Source organism: Urocampus carinirostris, chromosome 2 (genome assembly GCF_059441175.1).
Source record: "Urocampus carinirostris isolate Australia breed hairy pipefish chromosome 2, RoL_Ucar_1.0, whole genome shotgun sequence".
Taxonomy (NCBI): Eukaryota; Metazoa; Chordata; class Actinopteri; order Syngnathiformes; family Syngnathidae; genus Urocampus; species Urocampus carinirostris.
Genome location: NC_142350.1, coordinates 41,882,898 through 41,910,741, shown reverse-complemented (window position 1 = coordinate 41,910,741; position 27,844 = coordinate 41,882,898). Strand labels below are relative to the sequence as shown.

Genomic DNA, 27,844 nt, shown 5'->3' with positions numbered 1-27,844 from the left:
GGGCAATTTTCTCTGCGGAACACTTCATGAGCTCCCACTGGTTAAATCACACTGCTATAGACTACAATTAAAGAGGCAAATTTAACCATTCTTTATTGAAGTGGCTCCTTGTAAAATCAAAGTACAAATAAATAAACTTTGTAAAACAGCCAGAAAAAAATGACCATTCGAATAAAATTAAAACATTGTTCGAGATGAGGGAAGAGTCGACTCAAAGCTGGCGGTCGGTCGAAGACGTGGCGCCGAGGGACTGCGATGAGGCGCTGCTGTCCTCTTTAGCTCGAGCCACCAGTTTTTCTCTCAAATATCGAATTTCCTTCATCAGTTGCCTCTCCTTACTGTCCAAATGCGCGCGGCCTCTTTCCAGTGAAACTGCGAGAAAAGAATGTTCGTGGGTGAAACGGTCATGATATAGATCAGGGTTGGGCCGAGTTTGGGGGTCGCGTGCCTCGCTGGGGTAGAAATTGTGGCCAAGGGGTTCAGGAGAGTGATCCAATCTTTCGGATGGATCAATTCATAAACATACATCTACATGTTTGGGTTTGAGAGCTCCTATTAAAGCTAAATGATATATGAGGTCTCTGTTTTATGCATTAAATTTGATATTTAGTTTTCTAGGATTAGTGTAGTTGTATTTTTGTTGCGAGATTTTTTTTCTGTAGTGTTTCTGTATTACTGCAGTAATATGTTTGTTGTATTTCTGAAGTGATATTCCTGCAGTAATATTTCTCTATTATAGTAGTATTTCTGTATTTATATAAAATATTAAGGCATTTTTGTAGTATTTATGTAGAACTATTAAGTATTTCTATAGTGGTATTTTGTAGTAGTATTTTTGTAGCATTTTTTCTGTAGTAGTCAAGTCAAGTCAAATTTCAAGTCAAATTTATTTATATAGCCCTTAATCACAAAAATGTCTCAAAGGACTGCACAGGATTACAGTTACAAAATTACACAGTTACCTGATCTTAAACTAGCAAACCAGCATGGTAGTAGTATTTAGAAGCATTTCTGTGGTATTTTGTAGTACTTCTGTATTATATTGTTACTGCAGTAGTATTTTTTGTAGTATTTCTGAATATTCCTGCAATGTTTCTCTATTATAGTAGTATTACTGTATTTACATAGAATTATGTAGTACTTCTTTAGTAGTATTTTGTAGTAGTATTTCTGTAGCATTTTAGCAGTATTTCTCTTTTATATTAGTATTACTGTAGTATTTAAATAGACCTTTTAAGGTATTTTTGTAGTATTAATGTAGAAGTAATATGTATTATTTCTATAGTAGTATTTTAGCAGTATTTCCGTAGTAGTATTTAGAAGCATTTCTGTCGTATTTTGTAATACTTCTGTATTATATTGTTATTGCAGGAGTATTTTTGAAGTATTTCTGTATTACAGTAATACTGTAGTAGTATTTCTAAAGTAACATGTCTGCAGTAATGTTTATCTATTATATAATAAGTATTATTGTAATATTTATATAGAATTATTCAGTTTTTTTGTAGTATTTATATAGAATTATTCAGGTATTTTTGTAGTATTTATGCAGAAGTAGTATGCAGTATTTCTGTAGTAGTGTTTAGAAGCATTTCTGTGGTATGATGTAGTACTTCTGTATTATGTTGTTACTGCAGTAGTATTTTTGAAGTATTCCTGTTTTACTATATTTTTGTAGTATTTCTGCAGTCGTGTTTTTGTAGTATTTAGTATTCTTTTTTTAATTTTCTGTAGTAATATTTTATAGTATGTCTACAGTAGTGTTTCTGTATTATAGTATTACTGTAGTAGTATATATGTAGTTTTTCTGTGATATTTACATAGTATCACTGTAGTATTTTGGAAGCACTTCTGTAGTAGTATTTCTGCATCATAATATTTCCGTGGTATTTTTCAGCATTTTTGTAGTATTTCTGTAGCAATGTTTTTGTTGTATACAAGTAGTGTTTATGGTATTACTGTGGTAGTATTCTCATATTGTTTTTGTAGTATTTTGTCTTCTTGGGATAAAGAAAGCAAAATAAGATATGAGGTCCCTGTTCTCAAGCGCAAAATTTTATATTTAGATTAGTAGAAAATTTGCACTATTTCTGTAGTAGCGTTTTTATAGTTGACACACAAAGGGCCTGCCGGGCCGAACGTGGCCCACGGGCTGTAGTTTGCGCACCCCTGATGTAGACTCACAGTTGGTGGCCATACTGTCTGAGGGAGAGCAGCTGTTTAGACACACCATCACGTTACTTCCTGCATGCTTGTGTGGGGCTAGCTTGACGTGAGCACTGTTGTAAACCAGTCATGAAAAAAAAAAAATATATATATATATATATATATATATATATATATGACTGCCAGGGTTGGGAGTAACGCGTTGCAAAGAACACTATTTATTACTCTTAACGAGTTGTTGAGAACATTTTGTGACTCAACTATCGTTACTACACAGTGTGTTACTTTCCGCCAGCAAGACGACGCAGAAAACATCAATCAACAAAAGTGGGCAAACCTATATGTACCTAGAACAGACCTGGGCACTCCGGTCCTGGAGGGCCATACGTCCTGCCAGATTTTGAAGTTTGCTCTTCTTTAACTCAGGTGATACAAATTATAACCTCGTTAGCAAGCTAGCAAGTGCTCGTTAACGATACTGGTGATTGGAATCACCTGTATTGGATCAGAGAAACCTCAAAAATCATGCAGAACATACGGCCCTCCAGGACCGGAGTGCCCAGGTCTGACCTAGAAGATTCATCGGTCGCCGTCTCAAGCACAGAGTAGGAGGGCACATCCTTTCTCCCTACTGATATTCGCCCTACCGTATATACTCGCATCAAAGCTGTATGAAATTAGGAGGTCAGTTTATATAAGGGGTGTCAAGTTTTCAGAAAGCGGGCCAGATTTGTGAAGCTGAAAATGTGTGAGGGCCGACTATTCAGTTTGGCATTCTTTGAACAATCTTTAATCAATTCACCCTCTGTGAAAGGTTTGCAGTGCTTGGCATCAGCGTCCCAACCTTGTAGCTCGCCCTTGTAGCATTTTCATTTGACTTGCGGGGTCTCGTGAAAAACCTCCGTGTGTCGATAAAACAGCTTCCAGTTGCTTCACCTTTTCTCAGCGTTTGTTTCCAGTTAGCTTTTGTTAACAGCATGTTTCATGTCTTGATATCATATTTTTTGAAAGAGCCAGTTCCTTGGCCAATTAGGCCAAAGCAGTTGTTTCAGATTTCGGTGAAATAATACGGCGGCCCCTTTACAGTCAACTTTTCTTTTTTTATTTACAGTCGCCATGTCAGGAATGGGGTGGGCTAAATTTCTCAAAGTAAGCCAAGGGCAAGGTGGCCAAAGGGCTACTGCCATCATCTGGTGAAGAGGTGATTCTTTGTATTTTTATTTTTTGGTACAAATTTATTTTATACTGGCAGGCCACATATAATTAATTTAACAACAGAAGCTGCAGGCCAGTAAAAATCTGATCACGGGTTGTAACTGGCCCTCCGGACTGCAACACTGAGCTAAATAGAGCTCTTCCCGCCTTGTCATTTGCTTATTTACTAGTTACTAGTTTACTAATCCCTACTTCCAATCCTAATGAGACAGCACGCTCCATGTTAGTATTACTTATTATCTCCACGTTTTTAAATCGAGTGCATTTTAATTCATAAAATGCACCCTGATTTCAGTTGCATTTATCAGAGAGGGTTTTTACCTGGAATTGTCTAGTTGTATATAAAAATATAAATATAGTATACTATAGTAGTAGTAATATATAGGATATGGTAGTACACTATACTATTAGGTAATACTTAATAGTACATAAACATTTTATATTCCTGCTCCTGTAGTGCATGTTCAATGACATGACATCAAACATTTCATCAATAGATCAATACACTGATTCAACCAATAATACTATTGGTTTAACAAGATCGTGTGGTCAAATTATTTTTTCATTCTTTTAGGCGTTGACCAAGACACTACATGTACTACAGAGTCAAAAAATAGGTTTATTATTGCTTATTGTATTAAGAAGCATACCTGGACATGACATCATTGGTGTTTAACAGGCTAGACGAGAGGTCGGCAACCCGAAATGTTCAAAGAGCCATATTGGACACCCCAAAAATTGTCTTGAGGCACAACAATTAGCTTCATATAAGCCTTATGATGAATGAACACGTAGCTATATTAACCTGCTATCAAAATGATTACGTTGAATGCAGCACATCGTGTGGAGAATGATGCACCATTTGTTGTGGAATACAGTTTAACTTCATCATAACATTAATGAAGTACGATATTTTTCATTGCCTCGATAAAATTAAAGAAACAAAATAATCTTTTTTTGATTCCATTTTTAAGGAAACGAAAACAACAAAAATGAAATATCCATAACGTGCCCCTTATCTGGGCAACAAAAACAGTGCAATAGAACGCAGCATGCATTTCTGAAAACAAAAGTTAATAAAATCTCAAATCTTTGTTAACAGGGGTGTTGAAATTAGGGCTGTAGCAAAAGGCTGAGTTATATTGCGATGCTGCCCCTTTAAGGGGCGGAGCTCAGCCTGCACACCTCTTCTCTAACACAGGAGACAGAGTAGAAAACAAGCAGAGGAGAGAAGCTCCGGAGTTTCGCATTGCAGATTAGTTCTCTAGGCAACCTGAGAGACACAATTTCACGTCACAATAGATGACTTTGCCGTGTTCGAAAGCTGATCTTCCCTTTTGTCTCTTAGTAATCTACATAATTTTAAAACATTGGAAAACATTAAATGTGTTTGTGTCACGTTTATTTTCCTACAGAAACCATAGTTAAAAAATCTGTATATTTCCTCCCCTATCTTTTTCAATTTGTAAACATTTTTGGACAAGCGCTAGGGAGCCACTAGGTAGGGCTAAAGAGCCACGGGTAGCTCATCCCCAGGCTAGTCTATGTACGTACAGTAGTTACCTCTGTCTGCTGCCGGCCTCGACAGTCGCTCCTTTGAGTGTCCTCTCAGGTTCATCTCATCCCACTGAAAGCCACACAGATAGGAAATCAAACAATCTGAGGTGTATTCGTGCACGGCCACTTCAGTTTTTGCGGTACTCCCTGCCTTTGCTTCCGCATCTCTTAGGCTGCGTGCTGGCCGGTCACCTTCTGCCAACGTTCTTCTTCTTATCTCCAGGTCGCCGTCCAAATGATGGTGGTGATCAGAGCCCGCCTCCATCTCCTGTGAGGCAGTACACGTATGGTAAGAAGTGAACGGGTGCCTTAGTGATGATTTCATATGTAGTTGCTAACACATTGCCAGGCTAAAGTGTGGAACTAATCAAATTTGAATTTTGCCACACAAAATGGGGGAGCAAGGAAACATTTTAGCGCTACTGCATCAAAAATATGGCAGGTAAAATTTACATATTGGCATTGTTGTAATACTGAGATGTGTCACTACAAATAGGATTTTAAGAGTTTTTAGCTATAACCTTTTTTATTATTTGTAAGGCGGAAGACGAAAATTTTGGATGAAGAAACAAGAGCTGAAGATAGCAGTTCTAATGAGGACTTTTATCACAATGAAACAAAATACAAAATAAACAGAATACTCTGGGCTTGTCAACAGGACAAAGTCTTTCCAAAAAAGCAAGGACAAAATGGCTGAACATTATTTTAATATGAAATGTGCAACAAAACCTAAGTGAAAGGGCATCTTCCAGAAGAAGTCGGGAAGTCCAAGATTCTTGACAGACCTTTTTTAAGACTGGATCTAACAGTAGTACTGAGTTGTAAGTGAAATTAGGCCTGGGTGATAAAACAATGACGATGGTCACATAATATTTGCCACGATAAATAATAAAAACGCTCGATAAAAGTCGAAAATTAAAACTGTAATCCCCGCTTGACCAATGGAAAAAACGGGGGCGCTAATGCGATGAAAACGCAAGTTCCAGACCAACATTCAGGAGACAAACAAGGTGACGAGGACAAGCCAATCATTTCGCAGGGATAGCGGCTTACACAGTGAAATCAGAAGGACTACAACGTGGTCAAAACGAGCGATAAAGAGACCAAAGACACCAAGCAGACGCACTCCATGTTTATTATCCAATCAATGATAGATAAATATGTTACCTAACCAATAAACCAAAGCGAGTGAGAGAATGAAAAAGGCCAGCAAGCGAAAACCAGCTCCTTGCTCTATTAAATAGGGCCGTTCTAGTTGGCCAATACTGCATTAATCCAATAAAAAACTATAAATCTTTGAAAAAAGTGTTTTACAATTACACAATCGCACGTCACGTTGCGATATCGATTAGATTTCGGTTAATCATGCAGGCCTACTAAGCACAGTTTTGCTAAAGTGGAGTTCAATTCCACAGGCCACACCCAAAATTGATTGCCACCACATGTATGAAATTAAGAAATCATTCAAATTGAATCTGTCGGACAAAATGAAGTAGGCTACAAAATCTCAACAACACAATTGACCTGCCACGGTTTAAAGATATTCCAAAATAAATGAGAAAAAGTGATAAAAAATCTATAAGTCTTGAAAAGGTCAGGCTCCAGCAAACCACTGTCAGAGCCGTTATCCACAAATGAAGAATAATGGGAACAGTGGCAAACCTTCCCAGGAGTGGTCGACCGACTAAGATTACTCCAAGAGTGCAACGAGGGCTCATCCAGGAGAACCTCGGAAAACATCTAAGGAACTTCAGGTTTCGCTGGCCTTAGTTAAGGTCAGCGTTCATGACTCCACTATAAGAAAGACACTGGCCAAAAGTGGCATCATGAGAGAGTGTCTAGTGTCACAAAAGAACACAAAGAGCCGTCTCACATTTACCAAAAAGCATCTTGATTTTCCTCGAGACTTTTTGGAGAAACATTCTGTGGACTGAGGTGTGATCTGAAACCTTTGTGAGAGATAAATTTGCAAAAAACAAAAATCTGGAAGGGGACAAATACATTTTCATTGCACTGTAGTATCTGAACCTCACCTTAGCGTTTTCTTTCTCTCTTTCTGTGCTTTCCATCCACATGTCTGCAACCTGTCGTTCTATGCTAAGCTGTTCCTTGCCCAGTTCCTGGCAAAATAATCAAATGCTTACCAATGTGGATTAAAATAAAAAGTAAACCAAACATGAATGATACAAATAGGAGAAGACAAAAGTTAGGTGTCACCTGCTCGATCTGCCTGCGCTGCACCTCCAGCTCCATTTGCCTGAGGTCCAGTTCCTGGACTGCAGCAGCTGCTTCCTCTTCACGGAGATCCATCTGCAGCAAACAGTAGAGTTATACAAGAGTTTGGATGTTGACTTAGAAAACAAGAATAAAATGAATGTATTAATGTCTCATCTCATCTCATTAGCTGCACCGCTTATCCTTAGTAGGGTCGCAAGGGTGCTGGAGCCCATCCCAGCAATCAGTGGGCAGGGGACACCCTGAACCGGTTGCCAGCAAATCGCAGGGCAATGTATTAATGTATATAAACATATCGTGTGGTCTCAATGCATGTTTGTTCTCGTCGTCCACGCACGGATATCAGGTATTCTTGAACTGCAAGGATTGTTTTTTTTTCTTCATTTGCAAAGTTTTTTCCACGGCTACTACTTTGTTTACTGGTGTATTGAAGACATGTCCCTGTTTAATGCTCGGTGTGACCGGCGCATCGTCAATAAGACCATAGTAAACAAAACATAAAATAACTTAATTTCCTTTACGTGCGTCTCGCAAAAAAAACAAAAAAAAATCACCCACGTGGCATCCCTTTTAAATATGTAAGTGAGACCGCTGTTGATGTGTGATTCAGCCTCAACCTTCATTTAATTAAATACACCATAAAAATAATACATGTTGAAATTGGTTATTTGAACTATTTCTGGCAACTCTCGAAAACTTTATAGTCAGAATGAATTCCCCCACCTCCAAAATAAACATGAGGAGAAAGCTCATCAAACATCCCAGCTATTAAGTAATTAAAGCGATCCCTCTACATGCGAGCTACTTTGCTATACGAGAAATTTGAGAAATATGTTTTTCAAGCAAAATCTTGCCCGACATATGGGAGAACGTTAAGAGAAATTGCAGTGGTGCAGGGTTTATTATCAGCTTAATTATGGGTAAGGAACTGCACATGAGGTAATCCCCCTTCCAGGATGACCAGGCTGCAACAGATATGCTATATACTTATGTTCAATTGCTATTCTAATATGTTTTTAGATCAGGAAAAGGTGTAAAGTTGGATGCTTTTGGGAGCCCGGGAACGAATTACCTGGTTTCCAGTTATTTTGTATCAGGACAATTCGCTCAAGATATGAGAAATTCTGGATATGAGCAAGATACGCAATGAATCACTGTATTTTCCGCACAATAAGGCACACCTGATTATAAAGCTCACCCCCCAAAATAGTCTTTTGTCATATGTTTGTCATACAGAAGGCGCACCGTACTATAAGGCACATTAAATTGAGACTACAGTAAGAGCTAGCATGTTAATTTGTGGATAACCGTTAAGACTCTTTACTAGCCGTTAGGACTCAGATAATAGTGCAATGATTCATCAGTCGATAAGTATCGCAGATTAAAAACACAAAACATTGTTTCCAACCTGAATCAAACCCAGATAGAAGCAGTGATGGTGCCAACTTTTTACCACTGGACCACCAGTTCAACAATTAACTTATGAAAGGCATTGGAGCTTAACTCATTTCCACACTATTTTTACTCAATGTGCCAGAAACACTGATTTGCAAATTGCATTCTGATTGTCTTAGTCTCTGTCTTTCGCAACGTTATTAGTGTTGTAAGGCTCACTTTCAAATTTCTGGCCAATTAGGGGTTTTTCAGTGCGCCTAATTGTCAGGTAAATATGGTAATCTCATATGTAGAGGTTTCACTGTAAATGGGAATAAAGGTGCACTCTTATTGGGTCAAAAAGAGGATTCACAAAGTCAGTCCCAAGTCAAATTGGTGCTGTGTTCAGCTCTTCTCGTAAAAGAATGCATGAGAAAATGATTGAACAGTAAGAAGGAAAACTTTCCTTAGAAATTAAGTGCGAGGAATTTGGGCATTTCATAATCCATAGATCAAAATGTCATCAAAAAGCTCGGACTTTGGAGGAATCATTCTTCTCTGAAACAAATACATCAGCAATGCTTGGCCTAGAGCGGCCAAATATTAAAAATTCTATTTCTGCGTGTATGAAGAGAATTTTCATGTGGTAATTATTAGCGCCATTTTTTATTTAAAATGTGTTTCAATACATAAAAAAAAAAAACGCAAAGTAAATCTGCACTGCACTGATGACACTAATGGTACCATAAACAACCAAAGAACACTCGAAAAATGTTAAGAGTCTAAAATATTTGTGCTATGTTTATTGTAAATTTTATTGTAATTATAAAATAATTTGAGACGGAAGGGTTTGATTATACAACAAACATGATATTTGCAAGCAAAAAGTATCGAATCAGATCGGTACCTATCAACGCCTCCCAGTATCTACTTGGATGGAACGATACCCACTATCGCTCACCCAGAGTTTTTACAGAAAATTTTGTAATTTGCCATAAACTTTGAAAGTTTCGTGGTATTTGATAGCATTGGCAGCCAGACAAAATCAGAAATTGAGTGTCCTCATCAATTCTTCAGCAGGAAAATTCCCCTTACCTTCCTCACAATCTCCTGGTCCAATCTTTGAATTTGCGAAACTTGGAGGTCCTGCTTGTGTTTCAGTAGACGACTTTGATTTGCTTCGAGAAGCTGCAACTCCTTCGTCTTTAGCTCTCTCTTCAAGGCGGCCAAACTGCAAGAGCACAGTGACAATTGAACATCCACTTTCCCAACTTCATTGTGTGAGTTATCAACATTTACTGTATTTCCCGGTCTATAAGGTACACCCAAAAACTCAAAATTTGTCATTATTTGGAAGTGCGCCATATAACCCGGTGCACCTTATATACAGCAGAATACAATGAAATGCATTCAGTAATACAAGGTTTTACAATAATACAGTATTTATGCAAAAAATTATAAACATTGGTGACCTAAATTTCAAAACATTATATGCAATGGGAATCAAACCTAAGTAGTTATTCACGGTGCCACAACACTGATTTGCATAGTGCATTCTGATAGGTAAAACAGTCTCTCCACTCCTTCACCTATGTGTCAATAACCTCTCAGTTTAATATGTATGCGTACATTAAAGAGCTTGTATGGTACTTTTATGAAAAAAATTGTTTTCTCCATTATCTATCATTCATTATTGAAGATTTGCATAGTGCATTCTGATAGAATGACAGAGAACATAGATCGCAGAAAGTATTTCCACAAAATACTATACAAGGTCTTTTACATACGCATACATATTAGACCGAGAGGTTATTGAAGCACAGGTGACGAAATGGAGAGACTGTTATACCTAACAGATTGCACTATGCAAATCAGGCATGTGGCACCATGAGTAAAAATAGTGTGAGGAGGAGATAAGCTCTAATGCATTTTTGTATGGCTTCCACAACACTGGTGTGTTAGTGATAATGTGATGGCATGCTCACTGCCCACACTTGGGTATGATTTTAAATGCATACAATATTTAATGGGCGGAGTTAGTGGCAAATGCTAATTCATTAAGGCATTAATATGTACCCATACACACAAAAGCTCTTGCTGTTTAGACTCGATTAAATGCGTCTTGCAGTCCTGTGCATCTTATTGTGGAAAAAAATATCATAGAAGGCTATTTTTGGGGAGTGCACCTTATAATCCGCTGCGCCTTACAGTACGTAAAATACAGTACTTTTTTTTCTGCCGTCTGAGTTTCTCCTCTTCTTTATCCAACATATTTCGGCGCTGATCTTCTGCCTTCTGCAGCAGCTCCTGAATCAAAGGAGTTAAAGGGATTACATATAACATTTTTGTTTTAATTAAGCACAGAACCTGCAGTGTTCTGCCCACAACCATGCAGATATGTTCCAAAATATTCCACGTACCACAAATCTTGAGAAATTATTTCTTATAGTATAGGGGTCTGGGGGCGTCGCTGCTGTCATGCACTTTCCGGACAAATTTTCAACATGTTACCTAGTGTTTACTATGTTTGTGTACTGTAATGCTAAATGTAATTCACCCTGGTCATCCTGAAGGGAGGATACCACTTGTGAAGTCCCTTCTCAAGGTTTCTCTTTTTCCTCACGCTGAGGTTTTTGAGTTGTTCCTTGCCCGCATGTTGGTTTAAGATCAGGTAATTGTGTCATTGAAATCCTGTAAATAAATTTGACTTGACTTGAATTTCTTATAGCAGACAGTTTGACCATATATCCCCTACAGCTGTGATGTTGACGGAAGACGACGAGGAATCAAAACAATAACAGGTGCCATTGAAAAACAGACGCCGATTGTAGTAATCAGCGAATGCAAAGTGCTAATTTTTGCTTGGAGGATTTGGAACTTTGCTTAACATGTCGCTGGGGAACTTCTGCGTGCTTTGATCACGTAAAGCTGTTTGGAGTAAGTTTGCCTGCCGTCATGCAAGCGTGGGCTCCTTTTTTGCTTTCGACTCGATTTAGGTACGTGATTGTGACTTTTCCATTCGTGTACTGTCCAGCTTCCCATTAGCGTGCGGCTCCCGAAGGCTTCAATTTGATTTGGTGCACGTAAGCCCCGTTGACAGTCAGCAAGCTGGCCAGCCTACCGTGCTCATTGTTTATTTTTCCTCAGCTTTGTTCGTGTTTGTTGCCGTAATCGTTTTGTATTGTAGGGTCCAGGTTATCCTGGCTGCTTACTGCATGTCTTCCGGTCGGACAGCCTCATGTTTTATTCGCCGATCGGTTCTTGTTCGCCATTTTTAGCAGCCGGCTACCTGCTGTGTCCCTGCTGGTTTAGCCCCTGTTGGCTAACTCTGAGTTTTTTTGTGCCAAATCACTCAATTTATGCTGTTTGCCATTTGTTGTACCATTGCTTACTACCTGCGACACAACGCCTACAAATTCTCCACATAAACTACCAAAACTTTGTTTAAAACACTCAAAACCTTTTTGACTAACATGTAAACCAATATGGTGACTTTCTTGCTAGGGTACTGGTAGAGACCCTTAAATATGCATTATCAGCAAAAATAATTGAAAAATACCAATGACAAATATATAGATAGTACATGTTTTTGGCATAATATCTATTTCCTCACATTTTCTATGTTTTAGCATTTGGGTATCGCTTAGAGGTAGGTGCATCCCCTGACATTCTTAAAGCTTCACCTGTTGCACGTAATATGCGTCCTCGTTGGCTTGGTGTTGCACCCAATCCGCATGCTGCTCCATTATCTCCTGCCTAAAGAGAGACACCTGATAGCAACTCTACTTTCTTTTACAATATTGATCGCAACTCTTTTTTTTTACAGTATAAAATCTATAATTGCAAGATATCACCTCTCGCATAGATAAGCCATCTCTTGCCGCCGTATCCTTTCCCTTTCGCGAGTTTGATACTCCACAATGAACTCTGGGTAGTGGTTAAACACGGGGTATTCGTCTTTGGTTAGCGCCTTGAAGTCCGATAGCATCCTGGTTGGATGAAGCTCGCCTGGTGTGCTGTTCATCAAACGGTAAGTGTCTTTGATCATGGCTTCTATGTCCAGGTTGTTCCGATGGTGGAAAAAATACTGGCATGATGGGAGGCAAAATAGCCAAGTTACTTGACAAAGAGAACAAATCTTAATAAGGTGCCTCAAAAGTAGAAAACAAATGGAAATTCAAACCAACATCATGTGTCTCATGAGACTTTGGATCTCTGACGATAAAAGGACTATATGACATAAAAACTGTTTTATTTTGTATATTTTTTGTTATATCTCTGATAGATGTCCGTAGGGCTGGGAAGTTAATTACTACAATAATCTGCAACCACTGGGCTGCAGGACTGGTAGCGGTTTGTGGGTCATTATGTACCAGGCTGCATAAGAAGATAACAATTTTATTTTTTGTTTAGACTGTATTTATTCGTGTATACACACGTTTTTTTCACACCTAAAAACCCTCAAAGTTTGGATGCAAGTCATCCCGGTCTTATGGCAGTATATCACTAATTGAGCAATGATTGATCAATGGACAAAAAACGCTGACCGTTTCTGCTCAACATTGAATGCTACGGAATTGATCCCTGATGGTGGCAGTGGGAGCGCTAAATCCTCAACACTAGGCCACTAGGATTGTACAAGGCCAAATGAAATGCATTGGATTTTATATTATCAGACTAATTGTATTCAGCGTGACACGTTTTGATGGAGCATAATGGGAAAAAGTTCAACCAAACCAAAGCTGCACAACATGGTACTGTGAGTAAAAGTAGCGTGATGATCACCTAATTTATTTTGTAATTTTGGCTCAGCGCACCAAAAGCAATAATGAAATTGTAACAGCAGTGCTGGGGTACGTGTTACTTTATGTATTGCTTACAGCAATTAGCTATCTTGGGAAACCGTATGACATTTATCATTTTTACGTTTTCTGTAATCAAATGATGGTAGCTAGCAAACTGCTGAACTGTACAAAAATGACAATATTAACTTGATAAGTATTTTTTGTTATCTTGTAGTGTGAAATGATTCAAAGTACCTTATCTTTTAAACAAATGATGAATATCCATCATACATTAAAATATAGAATCACCAAAATACGTGGAGACTAGCATAATGCGACTCTCAAACACTCCCCCTGAGCTGCCATCCACCTTACTTTATCTGTTTCGCCTCGAACAGCTTTGCTAAAATTAAGATAAAAGCAGATAGGTGCCTTGGGGAAAAAGCAAAAAATGCTCTTTGAACTCAGTTGGGCATTGTAAAAATATAAGTAATAGAAAAAAACAGCTTTCAACTTTTTTAAGGACACCTCAAACGATGCCCCCTCCTTTACCTAACATGAACATTTATGAAAAAGAGGAAGAAAAAGAGCGAGTGAGAGAGAGTAACCTCAAAATCCTGTTTCTGGCCGCAGAGCAAAAGGGGCTCCCTGCAGCGCAAAAGGTAGGACACACAGGCCATCAGTAGAAAAGACGGATGGTTTGAGAAGACGTTATCAAACAGCCGTAGCCACTCGTCACGAGTCAAAACCTCAGAGAATAAAGTCTCCAAGAGGGGCCACAGGTAGAGCTGCCCCAAAGAGAGTTGTATATAAAAATTGGGCGGTGCGCTTATTATTCCTTGTGCGCCGTCATGTGTTCTACCTGAGATGTGATACCGCAGTCCACCAGGTGTTGCAGCAGTTCCTTGTCATGATGCGCCAAAATGTTCTCTGCCATGTTCAGGATGTTTAAAGGAGGGTTGGGGAAGTATTCAAACCAGTGTTGACACCAGTTCACTGTGACACAGCACAAATAAATTAATTAAAATCAACTATGTTAAAACATGAAGACTTGGACTTCAATCTCAATTATCCAGCTTAACTTCTTCATAAATCCGGATGAGTGTGTGTTTGTATGTGACGTATAGCCTCCGAAATGGCTCAACCAAATTTTGTAAAATTTACACAGTTGTACTTAAGTCCTCTGCTAGTGTTTTTAACTCAGTTTCAGGTCCAGGCAGCCCCAATAAATACCAACAAAATTGATAAACATCTGCTTTTGTGGGGTCTCTATGACCCTTTGGTGGTAAAATTGGCTATTGCTGCTAGCTATCACTGATCACTGCAAGCAGCTGAATCCAATCTTCTCTCGTCCTTGCCACCAGGCCATTTCTTTTATTAGTGTATCAACTACCAACAAACATTCAACAGTTGTTTTTTACAGAGCATACACTGGTGATCAAAGACAAGGGTCTCAAATTCAATTGAGTTGGAGCCACTCAAGATAGGTTGGGCAAATTGGAGTTGTCCATAAAAACACCGCTGATAAAATTGTTCTACTATCCTTAAAGGGACAGTGTTTTATAGTTGTCCCCTGTAGTGTATAGTGCAACCAAAAGAGTCCAAAGAAGACTACAAACAATGGAGACAGCATGTGAGCAAAAAGCACCCTTTTTCTTCCATTTTTACCCAGCCTTTCTCCTGTAAAGACAGATAGAAGGGAAAAGGCCTTGAGTTTGAGACCCCTGATCTAAGGGGAAACCATAACTTTAAGGTCCAATATTCGTACAAAATTGATAAGCCTTTGTGCCCCCTAAAAAAAGATTTCATTTATGGAATGATTTAGATTATGACCCTAAAATGTCCCTTATTTATGTTGTTTTGAAAACAACGTTTTAACAAATATGCTAAACGGGATTAATATCAAGAGTTCATTAGGGTATTAAGTTATTTGAGTCTCAGCAACTGCAGGTTTGAAATTTCTTTTTTTCTTATTTTAACTTTTGTGTTTTGTTTTGATTTAAATATGTTCTTCCTTCATAAAAAAAGGAATGGCGTCAGTATTTAAAAGCTTCTGCTTAAGCCAACTCCCTTTATGTATAACATCACTGGATTGTACAGCTGATTTTGTGCAAATATTTTCATTTTTTACTTCTGTTAATTATTGTTTTATGTTAGGTCTTTTTGTCGTGTGCATAAAAAAAGCCACCAAAATACCACAAAGTGTAAGCAAATGTGGCTGTCAAAATATACCTAAAACAGTGGCAAGCATTTCAAAACACAGGAGAGGATTATTCTGGAAGAGCTTGACAAATGGAAAGGCCAACAGGGGAAGATACTCCGCCTCTCCAAAGATTGAAGCCCAGTGGGAAAGCGCAGATAAAACCCTATGAGTGGAATATGGAGAATCATGACAACATGTTGTGATAAAAAACGGTGAAGATTTATTTTGGTCAGGGGTGTCAAACAGGTGGCGCACAGGAAGGATTAGGCACGCCAAGGTTTTTAATCCGGCCCGCAAACCACGCTGAGAGAAACAAGAGAAGAGCTGCAGTTTTAAATATGTCCATTTGATGTCGCCAGAGCCTAGCACCACTTCCAAAGTAACTGTAGCAGTATTTATCTTTCTCTTCTTTCTGTTCTCACTCTTTCTGCCTTTTTTTCTCTCCCTTTTGATTTTTTTCCTCCCTCTTTCTTTCCCACTCTGTCTTTGTTACTCCCTCTTTTTTCTCTGTATGGCTGTTTCTCTCTCTCTCACTCACTGTGTCTTTCTTTTTCTCACTTTCTTCCTCACTTTATTTTTCTTTATTTCTTCCTTGCTTTCTCCCTTTTTATTTGTTTTCTCTTTTTCAGTCTCTTGCTCCCTGTCTCTTTCTCTCTCTCTTGTTCTTTCGCACTTTTTTTTTCATTCTCTCCATTTCTTTTTCTCCCCCTCTTTTCTTACTCTCTCTTTGTTTCTCTTTAATCTACTAGTCTATTAGTCCAGCCCCTGTGAAAACGTTTTTTTTTCCTACCATGTCCCCCCCCCAAGCTAAAATAAGTTTGACACCCCTGATTTAATTAGAAGAACTTGAACCTTTGAAGCCCTCTTTGGAGCTTTTCACTTTTGATGGGATACTTCTTGTGGAGGTTGAGGTAGGCTGAGTGCGGGCCTTTATCGATCAGACTGCAGTATGCAGTATAATTCTCAGGCAAACACAGCAAGGACCGCCAGACAAAAGTCCTACACGATTGCACAATATGTTGGGGATTTTTAGGTCTTTACATGGCCAAGCTCCAAAATATAGATTAAAAAAATGAATACCTGTATTTAGCAGGATATTCTCCAAAGGTTTTCACAAGACCCACCAACCGTGCCTTGTTCAGACCACCTGGGAGTTGGTTCTGTTGAAAAAAACAAAACAAGTCGGTTAAAATAAAATGCAAATGTGTACAAAAGTTGATATACATTCAGAAGTGAAATGGAGATTGTTCGCTACAACTCGACAGGTTGTTTAATGTTCGTTCAACAGAAATGTCATCTTTCATTGTGACTTACCAAGAAGATGCGATTACTTTTTAACATAGAGCCAGGTCGGCTATACACGGAATCAACAGTTCAAAACTGCCATATTTCCTTGGGTTGTTTCTGTTTGATGTTATTTTTTTGATGAACTGAAACCAATGTGGGTGATGAAATACATAATTTGGGGCGGCAGTAGCTCAGGAGGTAGAGCGATCGTTTTAGGATTAAGGGATCCCAGTTCGAATCCCGGCTTGTCCGTGTTACATGCCGAAGTGTCCTTGGGTAAGACACTGAACCCCCAATACGCAGGTTAGCGCCTTACATGGCTGCACAGATCACGGCCGCTATTGGGAAATGTGAAGCACAATGTAAAGCGCTTTGGGAAGTCATTGACTTGAAAAGCGCTATATAAATGCAGATCATTTCATTTCATTTCATAAAAACCCCATAAAAATCAAGAAGAGGGCAAACACTTTTTCGCGGCACTGTATCCTGAGATGCTGATCATTTGATACAGGTTTGAGACTTTGGTTTCTGTAGCATCAATATTATCTAAGCTTTGATAATCCCCACGCCGCTAATGTTTAGTATTGGTCAAGGAGTGTACCAATAAGGGTTTGATTTGTTTCTTTTATTAAATTCTTGTATTGTATATGTGAGGTGACACCCAAAAAGATCCTGTTTGAGGAAATCGAAAATCACAGGAACAAATGATTCAAATGATCAAATTAAAAGCTCTCATTTTTTTTCATAGTACCAGACGCTGCCCTACTTAAGAACGACAAAGGTTCCGGACGATTGTTTGTACGGTAATTTGAATTTCTTCGTAAGTTTCTTCAGTGCTATATTTTGTATGTTTAAGGTTTATTTAAGCATGTTTAAGGCTTGTATAAGTAACCTGTGTTGTTTTGTACTGAAAAAAATAAACATTTCATATAATAATATGTTCTATAAAGACAAATAAAGTTAAGTTTAACTTACTTTTGGAAGATGAGCTTCAAACGTTAAGCGACTTCCTCCTCCGTGGTAGAAAGTGGCCGAAAAAAAGCGTTCCGACGGCGGAAAGAAGCACTACAGTACTGTGCTGTACTCAGAAAAAGGTGCACACAGTACAAAATCTAACTAAGAGCAATAACTGGATATTTTTCGACATCCCGAAAATCTTTTTCGTATCTACCGTTATTCGTAAGTTGAATGGTCGTAAGTAGGGGAGTGTCTGTATACAAAACACAAATAATGTACCCGTCTGTCCTCCTACCTCTTTATCCTCTTCTGCTATTCGAGGAGCCGGGGCAAAGGTTTTCTCCCTTTTCAGGCCACCTTTGGCTGGTCTTTGTACTGTACCGGACTTGACTTTATGGTTTAATGGTGCCGGATTTGCTGATGTCTCAGAGACTATTCCAACTTGTGGAAAAGCAGGCTGTTGCAAACAAGTTAATGACAAGCTGTGCTTTAAAAATGCATGTTATTTATACAGTGTGCATTACTTTGTTGAAATCCTCCATAAGACTCTGAATGCTAAAGACGCAGATGCTGCCGTCATCCAATATGGCCGCCAAATAACGACCGGCAGGACTGACGGCTGCGGAACTGATGGCATTGTTGAAGGATCCGACATGGAAAAGCAGTTTAGAGGTGTGAATGTTGATAAAACGGAAAATTCCGTCTTGACCCAACACACCCAATGTCTGTAAAGAGAGCAAGAAGAGAAGAAGCCATAAATAAATGGAAGATGTTCATTTGCATCAACATAGCATTTTTGCAGGGAAGTTTTGGTCACATTTTCTGGCACCAGCGTCAGAGTTTATGATTTTAAGTACCATTTTCCAGACTATGCGGCGCACCTAAAAATCACAATTTGGCCATAAATTTGAAAGTGCGCTTTGTATACCGCAGAATACAATACAATTCGAAATGCTTATAGAAATTATAGGGATACAGTATACTAGCATGTTCTAGCAATGATTGTGAAATGATTGATGAAATCGATAAACATCGCCGACCTTACATTGAATTTTTTTATTTTATTTTTTATTTATTATTATTTAGCCAGTATCAACCATCAACATGATATCTACCGGAAATCATTTTGTCACGCGAAGCTATCGACGTGACTCGTCGCCTTCGATCGGCGCCGGGTTTTTAGACGCAACTGCTGTGTTGGGAATCATTAGGTGACCAAACCCCCCCAATTCCAACCCTTAATGCCGAGCGCCAAGCAGGGAGGCAATGGGTACCAATGTTGTAAGTCTTAGGTATGACTCGGCCGAGGCTTGAACAAGCGACCTCCCAGTCTCGGAGCGGACGCCCTACCATCTAGGCTACCGAGCTAGTATTAATAGGAATGCAACAGTAATTGAATCAGAGTAGTAGCGGTAGGAGCACCTTCCCACTAGACCACTAGGAAAAGGCATTACAGTTTATCTCCTTGTCATACTATTTTTACTCGCAGTTCCAAAAACACAGATTTGCATGGTGCATTTTCATAGGTTAAACAGTCTATCCTCTTGTCCACCAATAAGTGGTAGAGAATGGAGAAAACAGAAAGTCTTTCAACTAAGCTATTCAAGCTCTTTTACGTACGTATATATTAAACCGCAACAATATTGACACAGAGGTGACTGTGTCTCTTCACTTCTTCAGGTTTTTTTTGCAATGCAAATGTTTTTTTAATAGCTCTGTGAACCTTGAAATGTCTTTGCCTAATAAGCTTAAGCTGTTAGCGATCAGCTGAAAGTCACAAGATGGGGCCAATTTCCAGGGAAGCAATCACACAAGCAACCACAAAATATGGCACAGCTAGTATACCTGACTGGTTTTTCCATCAAAGCTGTCGAGAAGGAATTCCAACTGCCTGACAGTCCTGACCTGACTGGGGAGCTGGATCACTTTGACCAGCTTTTTGGTGTCCAAACACCACAGGTGCAGAAGGTTGGACCGCCCCCCAGCTGCCAGGTTTTTGCCATCTCTGTCAACAACAGATATTTGTTTATTCTATACATTCTAAAAACCAAACTCAAAAGAGAGTGAAGATTCTGCAGAACTGGATTTCAAAACTCATTTCATTAAATGAAAAACTAACTTTCTTCAAAGGCAAATTAGAGGTCATAAGGATCATAATATGCAGAACTATTGGTAGTTTTATGCTCTCTCCATTTCCAGTCATCTGATGTCATCATGGGCCTTTTGGTTGCTTCTCTGATTAGTTTCCTCCTTGTTTTGGGTGTCAAGGAACGGACAGGTCTCAGTAGGTTTGGTTTTGTGCTCTCTCCAAGTTCATATTATTGCTTGCCAGTACGCCGGAAGATGTGTAAATGTAGCAAAAATTGTTTCTGCTTTGAACTTTTACACAAGTTTATCTCGGACCAGCCTGGTGTGTTTTTTGGTCTTACTAAAGCTTCCTGTACTCCAGTATCTCTTTTCGCAGATCTATGAGCCCATCACAGAGTTGATGCTTTTAAACTGAGACTTAATGACACAAAAGTGTACTCTGTTTGTCATTGTTAGTCTTTTAGGTTGATATTGGATCATTCAAAAGTCATCGGGGAACTTCTGGAGTCATTTGGCTAAGTTGTGAAAATAGGGGGAGATTTTGTTTTGCAACATCTACTTTTCAGGGTTTTTTTCACAGTAAATATAACATAAAATGTTGAAATAAATGATTCCCTTCATGATTGTGTCTCACATGTTGTTGATTTTTAGTAAATATTTTCAGATGGTTAGTTTTAAGTTTGAATGAAGCATTTTCATTTCTACTCAGTTATTTACGTCACGTGTTTTCAGATCATGTGACCATTCATGGTGATTACGAAGATGAGCACATATTTACTTTTTTATTTCTCACCCTTTCTCTCTCTATATATTTTTCTTTTTAATTTAATAGTCCAGCCCGTGTTTTTTTTACCATGTAGCTCCTGAGCTAAAATGAGAGTGACACCCCTTTTACCATATGACTACATCGCATAAGAAAAGTATGGAATACTTTTTCTCTAAGGATGTCGTAAATGTTTCCAGACATCACCAAAATGTTTCGTATTTAGAGCACATGCGTTGTGGAAAAGAGCACCTTGCCGTCTTCCTCGGTGCCGCCACACATACATAAAAAAAAAAACCTGCACTGTATTTAAAACCGCTGATTTCGGAAAAAACGAGCAGCTTGTAGCACGGAATTTATGGTATTTGTTTATAAATTTATTCCGACATACGGCAGGATCGGTCCTCTGTACAAAACATGTGTCACTAAGTACTGATTGCCTTGGGAAACATGCCGGGATCTCGCACAGACATTATTGAATCGTGAGTCTGAGAAGTATGAGACTCACTGTGTCACAGCAAAGACTTTGTAGGAAAGCCGGTGTCTGTGTTCAGTTGCTGGAAGATGATATTGGCACACCAGCGTGTTGCAATTCCAAGCAAAAATGGAGTTGTCACTGAAACAGCTGAGGATAGTATTGCTGAGAGGGAGGAAGAAAACCTGAAACAATGACCACCTTGATATCATTACCACAATATTATCACCATTTTTCAATTCTCGACTGCATACACTAGCCACTGCCACACTATTTATGCTGTGAAATTCTACAATTTGAATGTAGTGTTTGTAGAAAATATTATCATAAAGGAGTGGTGTGATTGGCTCCACTCGGGTTACTGTCTACTTTTGAGATTGTGTTTTCTTTTTTCTATTGAACTGCCATTATGAAATAATTGTTAGGTTTGTTGTGGAATGTGAAATAATAATAATGAGATATTTTATATCCACTCTATTTGAATAAAATTAAACAGATTTACTCTTAAAATTAGGTTTTGATCTTCAGAGAAACTTGTTGTGAGACTTGTTATTCTTGAGTAAGTTTAAAAAACATTAACTTTGTCGTGTATTAGATATGTTACACATAATATATTCAGCAACTACGTCCGACAATATAAGCCAATTATTGTTCTGTATCGCATCATGAAAAATTAAAACAAATTTTTACGAGATACGCAGAGAACAATACAATTGTCTCATCAGGTTCACATAGATACCCACCCTTATTTTATTTAAGAAAACAAGTTAAAAAAAAATTATTAGAAATTATTATTTATTTATCAGTAATACAAATAGAACCACTGAACAAGTAAGCAATATCACATCAAAGGATTTGACAATGCACTTAAACCTTCGCAAACGTTACTTAAACCGAGGAAAGACAGATGATTTTCAATATCGTATTTTCTTGTCATTAAAAAAGCTTAATTCCCAATAAACTGTGTAAAATCAACTCAGCACAACTGTAGATTAAAATAAGTGCATGACTAATTAATTTTCTGTGCAGAAACATGTTATTTACCTTCTGTATGCCAACTGACTGATTGACATTTAGCTTCCTCTTTCTTTGGAACGTATCAAGGTCCCACAGCTGAGCAGTGTCTGAAGATGTGGAGACGGCATAACGGCCCGAGCTATTGATGGAGATAGACGAGATTGCCCCTTCGTGGCCCCGCAACACACTGACCATCTGCTTCGTGTCTAAGCAACATAAACACAAGGATTACCGTAAATTCCGGACTATAGAGCGCACCTGATTATAAGCCGCACCCACCACATTTTAAGAGGAAAACTGATTTTGTACTTACACAGGCCGCACCTGTATATAAGCCGCATGCGCCCACATTAAAAAATGTAACACAAACACAAAATTAATCCAAACCCGACTTTAAGTCCTGCGATTTAAACTGAATGTCCTTCATTAAAGTACACAGTCCAAAATTCACAGCCGGCAAAATGAACTGAAAATGATACCGGTACTTAAGGTTTGATGCAGAGTCCGGGTCCCGTTGAAAGTAATCCAAGGAAAAAAAGTGTATATTTCCAAAGGTAAGGGTGGGAAAAATATATAAAGTGGGACCTTGGTTATCGCGGTTAATGGGGACCGAAACCATCCGCAATAAGTGAAAATCCGCAAAGTAGCGGCGCACCTAAAAAAAAAAAATTAATTATTTTATTCTATTATTATTATTATTTTTTAGACCTGCGAAGCTCTGAACCCGCGAACGTGGAACCACGAAGTAGCGACGCCCCTTCAAAAATGCTTAAAAAAAAAAAAACATGTATATATTTATATATATATATACATTTTTTTATTAAATTATTTTATTTTATTATTATTATGGTCCCACTGTATCCAGTCCGCCGCGTCCACAAACAGGTCTGTCTGTTCCTCACCTTTACCCTACTTCCCGTCACCCTGCGTTTGTTACGCCCCTTCTTTTTCATTCGCCCGTGCAAAATATATCAGAATAAGTGTCTAAAATAAATACAAATAAATACATTACCAAAATATACAGTTGTAAATACATATTATACATGGTTACACATATTTACAAAGAAAGACGATACACCGAGAGTTTTCTAAGCTTTAATAATAATAATATAACTTTCATCCCAAACGGTGCCTGTGACAGGGCAGTTAATGGTAGCAACACGCTAGCAACACAGTAAACGGGTCTGTTAAAAAAACATACAGTACTTGTAAAAATCACGGTAAACCGTCCTCATCTTACTCCTTAGAACTGAAGCCATCAAAGTCGTCTTGTTCAGTGTCTGAAAGAAACTTTGTCATATAGACGTCGTCCCACGCTCCCTTATTCCAAAACACGCTAGCAACACGCTCGCAATACAGTAAACGGGTCTGTTAAAAAAACATACCGTACTTGTAAAAATCACAGTAAACCGTCCTCATCTTCCTCATGTTCTGCGTCATGTGGCTTTCTTTTTGCATTTTGCATGATGAGGGAATGTTTACGCTAATTTAATTTATGCACAAGCCAAGAAGTTGCAGTCTTGCTCGGCGAATATATTCCACCGGTCTAAATCCTACCTTTTGTACTCGAGCGCCGCTGGCGGCCGAAAGAAAAATTACACAAATTGGCCGCATCACTGAATAGGCAGCAGGGTTGAAAGTTTGGGAAAAAAGTAGCGGCTTATAGCCCGGAATTTACGGTAATTGTAGGTGGAGGGTTGTTTGCGTAAGAAAGAATGACATACTCTGTCAATGATTGAATAATAAACCTGTTTTATGCGCGAGACTGGGATTCATAGATAAAAACGCTGTAATTCACATACCTTGATCAAAACACTTGATGGTATTGTCGACAAATGCCACCAGGAATTCTGTGCACCGATGTAGGCCAAATGCCAAAGCTGTGCAGGCCTGTCCCGTCTTCTGCACTAGACGAAATCTGTCCCAACATAGAAGAGGCAAAAAAAACAGACAAATCCAAAATAAACATATCCATGTCAAGTTGAAGTAAAGGAAAAAAAAACTCCTGTATTGCCAGAAAATGTAGCACAGGTTAAATTTTAATTTTCCCATAGCATAGGAAGATTCTGGCAGGTTGCCACAGTTCAATTGGTTCCATCAAAGTCTCATAAACTTGTATTAGTAAAAAAAAAATAATACGTTTAAATATATGTAAATGTGAAGTTTATCATAATGGCTTTTTTGTTTTATCATTATATAAATGATCGCAAAATTCCATGGTGTGTTTACTCAGTCAGCCTCCTCCCCCGGTGCAAAGTGAGCACTCTGTGTTTGTCCCGCCCAGCCTGCACTATGATTAGATGGCTGGGTAAAATGTGAGATATTAAATGTGAGAAATTGGAAACATTCACTCAGAGCAGGAAATAGTGATGTGTTGTTTGCGAATGAAAAGTTAGAATATAGGAACTGCATCCCCACTAATCAGAATACGGCTCATTTTGAAACGCTTTTTTGTCCTCTTACTCATTTTTTGTCTATTAGCCCATGCGATTGGTCAATATGCGTGGTGTTGTCTCTTGTCTCTGCTCTATTTTTTTGCACTGAGCAGAGGTAGGATGGGGAGAAGCCTGGAGTTTAATTCGGAAGATAAAAAGAAAGAAATTAAATCAAGTCAAAGCAGGAAAATGTTCCTGATCTAGGCTCATTTTAATTATATTAATGGCTCCCAAACAGTGGGCAGCACAGTGGAGCAGTGGTTAGCGCATGTGCGGCACAGTTCTGAGGTCATGAGATCGAACCTTCCTGTGTGAAGTTTGCATGTTCTCCCCCTGCTCGCGTGGGTTTTCTCCAGGCACTCCGGTTTCCCCTCATATTCCGAAAACATGCATGTCAGATTAATTTGACAGTCCAAATTGTCCCTAGGCGTGAAGGAGCGGGTGACTGTGTGCCCTGCGACTGGCTGGCAACCAGCTCAGAGTGTCCCCTGCCCACTGCCCGAAGATAGCTGGGATGGGCTCCAGCATCCCGCGACCCTACTGAGGATAAGCGGTGCAGATAATGGATGGATGGCTCCAAAACTGTGTGCATTGTCTATCAATGACAGAATAAGCTAAATCAGTCTCTCAAAGCTTAGGCACTTAGTGTTCCTAAATGCCAAAATGCAGTAGAGACTAATGATATTCTTATTTTTGATGTGAACATTTCAATGTATATTTTGTAGGGTTTTTCAGACGTTCTTTGAATTGTAAATAGTCCACCCACCAGGGTCTCACAAGATTCTGGGTAACACTAAAATCATATCATCAAATATGTTTCAGGCATCCCATCTAAATGAAAGTGTAACGTTTCTGGGAGTAGTTGGCCTTGTAACGAGACTATAGCAAATACTCACCTGCTTCTACTTATGTCAAAAATATAGATGTTGCCATGGTGATCCCCAGCCAAGAATGATTCTCCTGTTTTGTTAAAGGCTGCATTCAGAAAACGCACCTTACCCTGCTTAGCAGTACGAACCACAGTCAACAGGGCACTGTAAAACACAGAAACAAAAACATGTACATTGAAAAGAGGGGATGAAATGAGATACAGCGGCTGATGTATAAAGGTTAACCAACGTGACAATTGGGGAGAAAAAATATTTGAGTTCGATTGGCTAGCTACTTGATTGATTGGCCTATAGTGTATGTAGACATAATTAACAAAAAAGTATTTGATTAATAAAGTAGTTATTGAAGGTTGGATTGATTCAGCCTAATGCAATTCTAGGTATGAAATGCACGGCCCGCGATTGGGTTCCATTCAGTGCTCAAAGACTTCAAACGCTTTGTGAAAAATACAGGGAACTTGCTGGACTAGGCCTTTTGAGACGTATCAATTTTAAATTTCTGAATCGGGATATGAGCCTTGTGCTCACTTTATTAAAGTAGACGGTTTGAGTTGAAATAAAAAAAAATTAAAAATTGCTAAAACCCATGAAAATTACTTTTGACAGAACTAGAATTCGCTGAAATACAGCGCCCTGTAAATAAAAAAAAAAAAATATATTTCTTTTAAAGTAGGCATTGCAAAAATATTGCCCCCCTTTGAATTAATATTTTGTATAACCTATTTTTGCTGCAATCACAGACAAGTCTTTTGGGGAATTTTTTCTATAAGTTAGAAATGGAAATATTTTTGCCCATTCTTCCTTACAAAACAGCTCAAATTCCTTAAGGTTTGATGGTCATGAGAAGTGCACAGAATCTAGGATTGAAATCTGCTTTGCCATTACAACGCCTTTATATTGATAGTTTGGAATAATTCCATTAAAGATTTTTTTGTATTTTTAGGGCCGTTGCCCTGTTGGAAGGTGAACTTGCATCCCACTATCAGGTCTCTTGCAAACTCTAAACACATTTACTGCCAGAATCGCACTGTATTTGGTTCCATCCATAATCAACTCTAACGATTTCATTCTGTGGTATTCTTTCAAAAAGGGCTTTCTTCGTGCTACTGTTCCTTAAAGGGTAACTTTATGCAGAGTATGACTTTTATGCACAGATTGTCCCACGTCAGGTCATCCAATGTAATATTGGACCTTTTGGTTGCTTCTCTGATTAGTTTAGTCATTGAATGGGCTTAAAGTTTAGAGGGACGGCGAGGTCTAGGAAGTTTGGTTTTATGCTGTCTCCAAGGTCATATCATTGCGCGCGCAGTGCTCCGGGAGATGTAAAAATGGTGCAAAATCTTTTTCTCTCCCATTCCTGCTTTAAACTTTTCCACATCTTTTCCCAGACCTGTCTGTCATGGTGTTTAGTCTTTATAATGCTCTCTGTTCTCCAGTGACTCATTCACAGAATCTGAACCCATCACACAGCTGGTGCATTTAAACTGTGACTTAATGACACACAATGCCCTCTGTTTGGCATTGTTAGTCATTTAGGTCGACATTGGATCATTCAGAAAGCATCGGGAAACTTCTGGAGTTAGTTGATTGAGCTGAGAAAACAGGGGTTTGGGGATGTTTTGCAACACCTACATTTCAGTTTTTTGGTTTAAAATACATAAGATAATGAAATTTGTAGGTTATACTCCTTGATTGTGTCTCACGTGTTGATTCTTAAAAATGATTGTCAGTTTCAATACTTTCGTTAGGTACGGTTGATCGTTGATGGTATATATGAAACCACAACGTCACGGATTAAAGAAAACATTTATTGAAACAGTTCAGCAGTTTTTGGTTTGAGTTGTTGTAGTGCTGCACATTACCATTGGATGAATTTACAGTGAAACGCTCGGTGACTGTTTGAACCATAACAACCGTTTAGTTTAGCTCAGCGACAGCTAAAAATTACCCCCTTCCAGAAGTTGGTTTTCGTTGAATCAGCTTTCCTTCTTCTCGGTTTCCAATGTCAGTTGCATCCATTTTTATAAGGTTTGTGAAAAATAGCTGTAAAAATGAGGCTCCCGTTGGCGTAACATGACTACTTTTGAGCAATTTGGCGAGTCTCCACTAGCGGGAAGAACAGCGGGAAGTTTGAAAAGAAAACCATTGGCCTATAAAAACAAGCAATGGTATGGAACGTTAAGAGTAAAAGCACTTATTTTTGTCGAAGTCTTACATCCGAAGCACACTTAATAATGATTTAACTTCCTCCACTATTGATTTTCGTACGGTTTGGAGAGTACTGTGTCCTAGGCTGGCTACGAAACACATAAACAAAGAAATGCATTATGGGGGATGTTTTTTTTTATAGGACCGCTTATCCCAAAAATTTAACCACATGCGTTCATGATAACTATTC

General features: G+C 38.6%; 1 protein-coding gene across 2 annotated transcripts; it reads right to left on the bottom strand.

The window, feature by feature from the left end:
• Positions 1 to 67: 67 nt before the first annotated feature.
• tbc1d31 (TBC1 domain family, member 31) lies at positions 68 to 27,749 on the bottom strand. 2 transcript variants are annotated; one of them, XM_088326526.1, is made up of 23 exons: positions 27,395 to 27,749; positions 25,453 to 25,590; positions 23,924 to 24,039; positions 22,149 to 22,327; positions 21,138 to 21,289; positions 19,624 to 19,783; positions 18,303 to 18,503; positions 18,074 to 18,235; positions 16,615 to 16,694; positions 16,387 to 16,533; positions 15,564 to 15,697; positions 14,194 to 14,327; positions 13,940 to 14,119; positions 12,402 to 12,634; positions 12,231 to 12,303; positions 10,775 to 10,854; positions 9,643 to 9,778; positions 7,156 to 7,248; positions 6,972 to 7,058; positions 5,090 to 5,206; positions 4,945 to 5,008; positions 2,185 to 2,295; positions 68 to 372 (listed from the first exon to the last, which is right to left on the bottom strand). In XM_088326526.1, the coding sequence occupies exons 1-23, from the start codon at positions 27,463 to 27,465 to the stop codon at positions 212 to 214; spliced, it is 3,009 nt and encodes a 1,002-aa protein (XP_088182652.1). In that variant the 5' UTR covers positions 27,466 to 27,749; the 3' UTR covers positions 68 to 211. The 2 variants fall into 2 exon arrangements, with proteins under 2 accessions (XP_088182652.1, XP_088182653.1); XM_088326527.1 differs by lacking the exon at positions 2,185 to 2,295.
• Between the last annotated feature and the right edge of the window lie 95 nt (positions 27,750 to 27,844).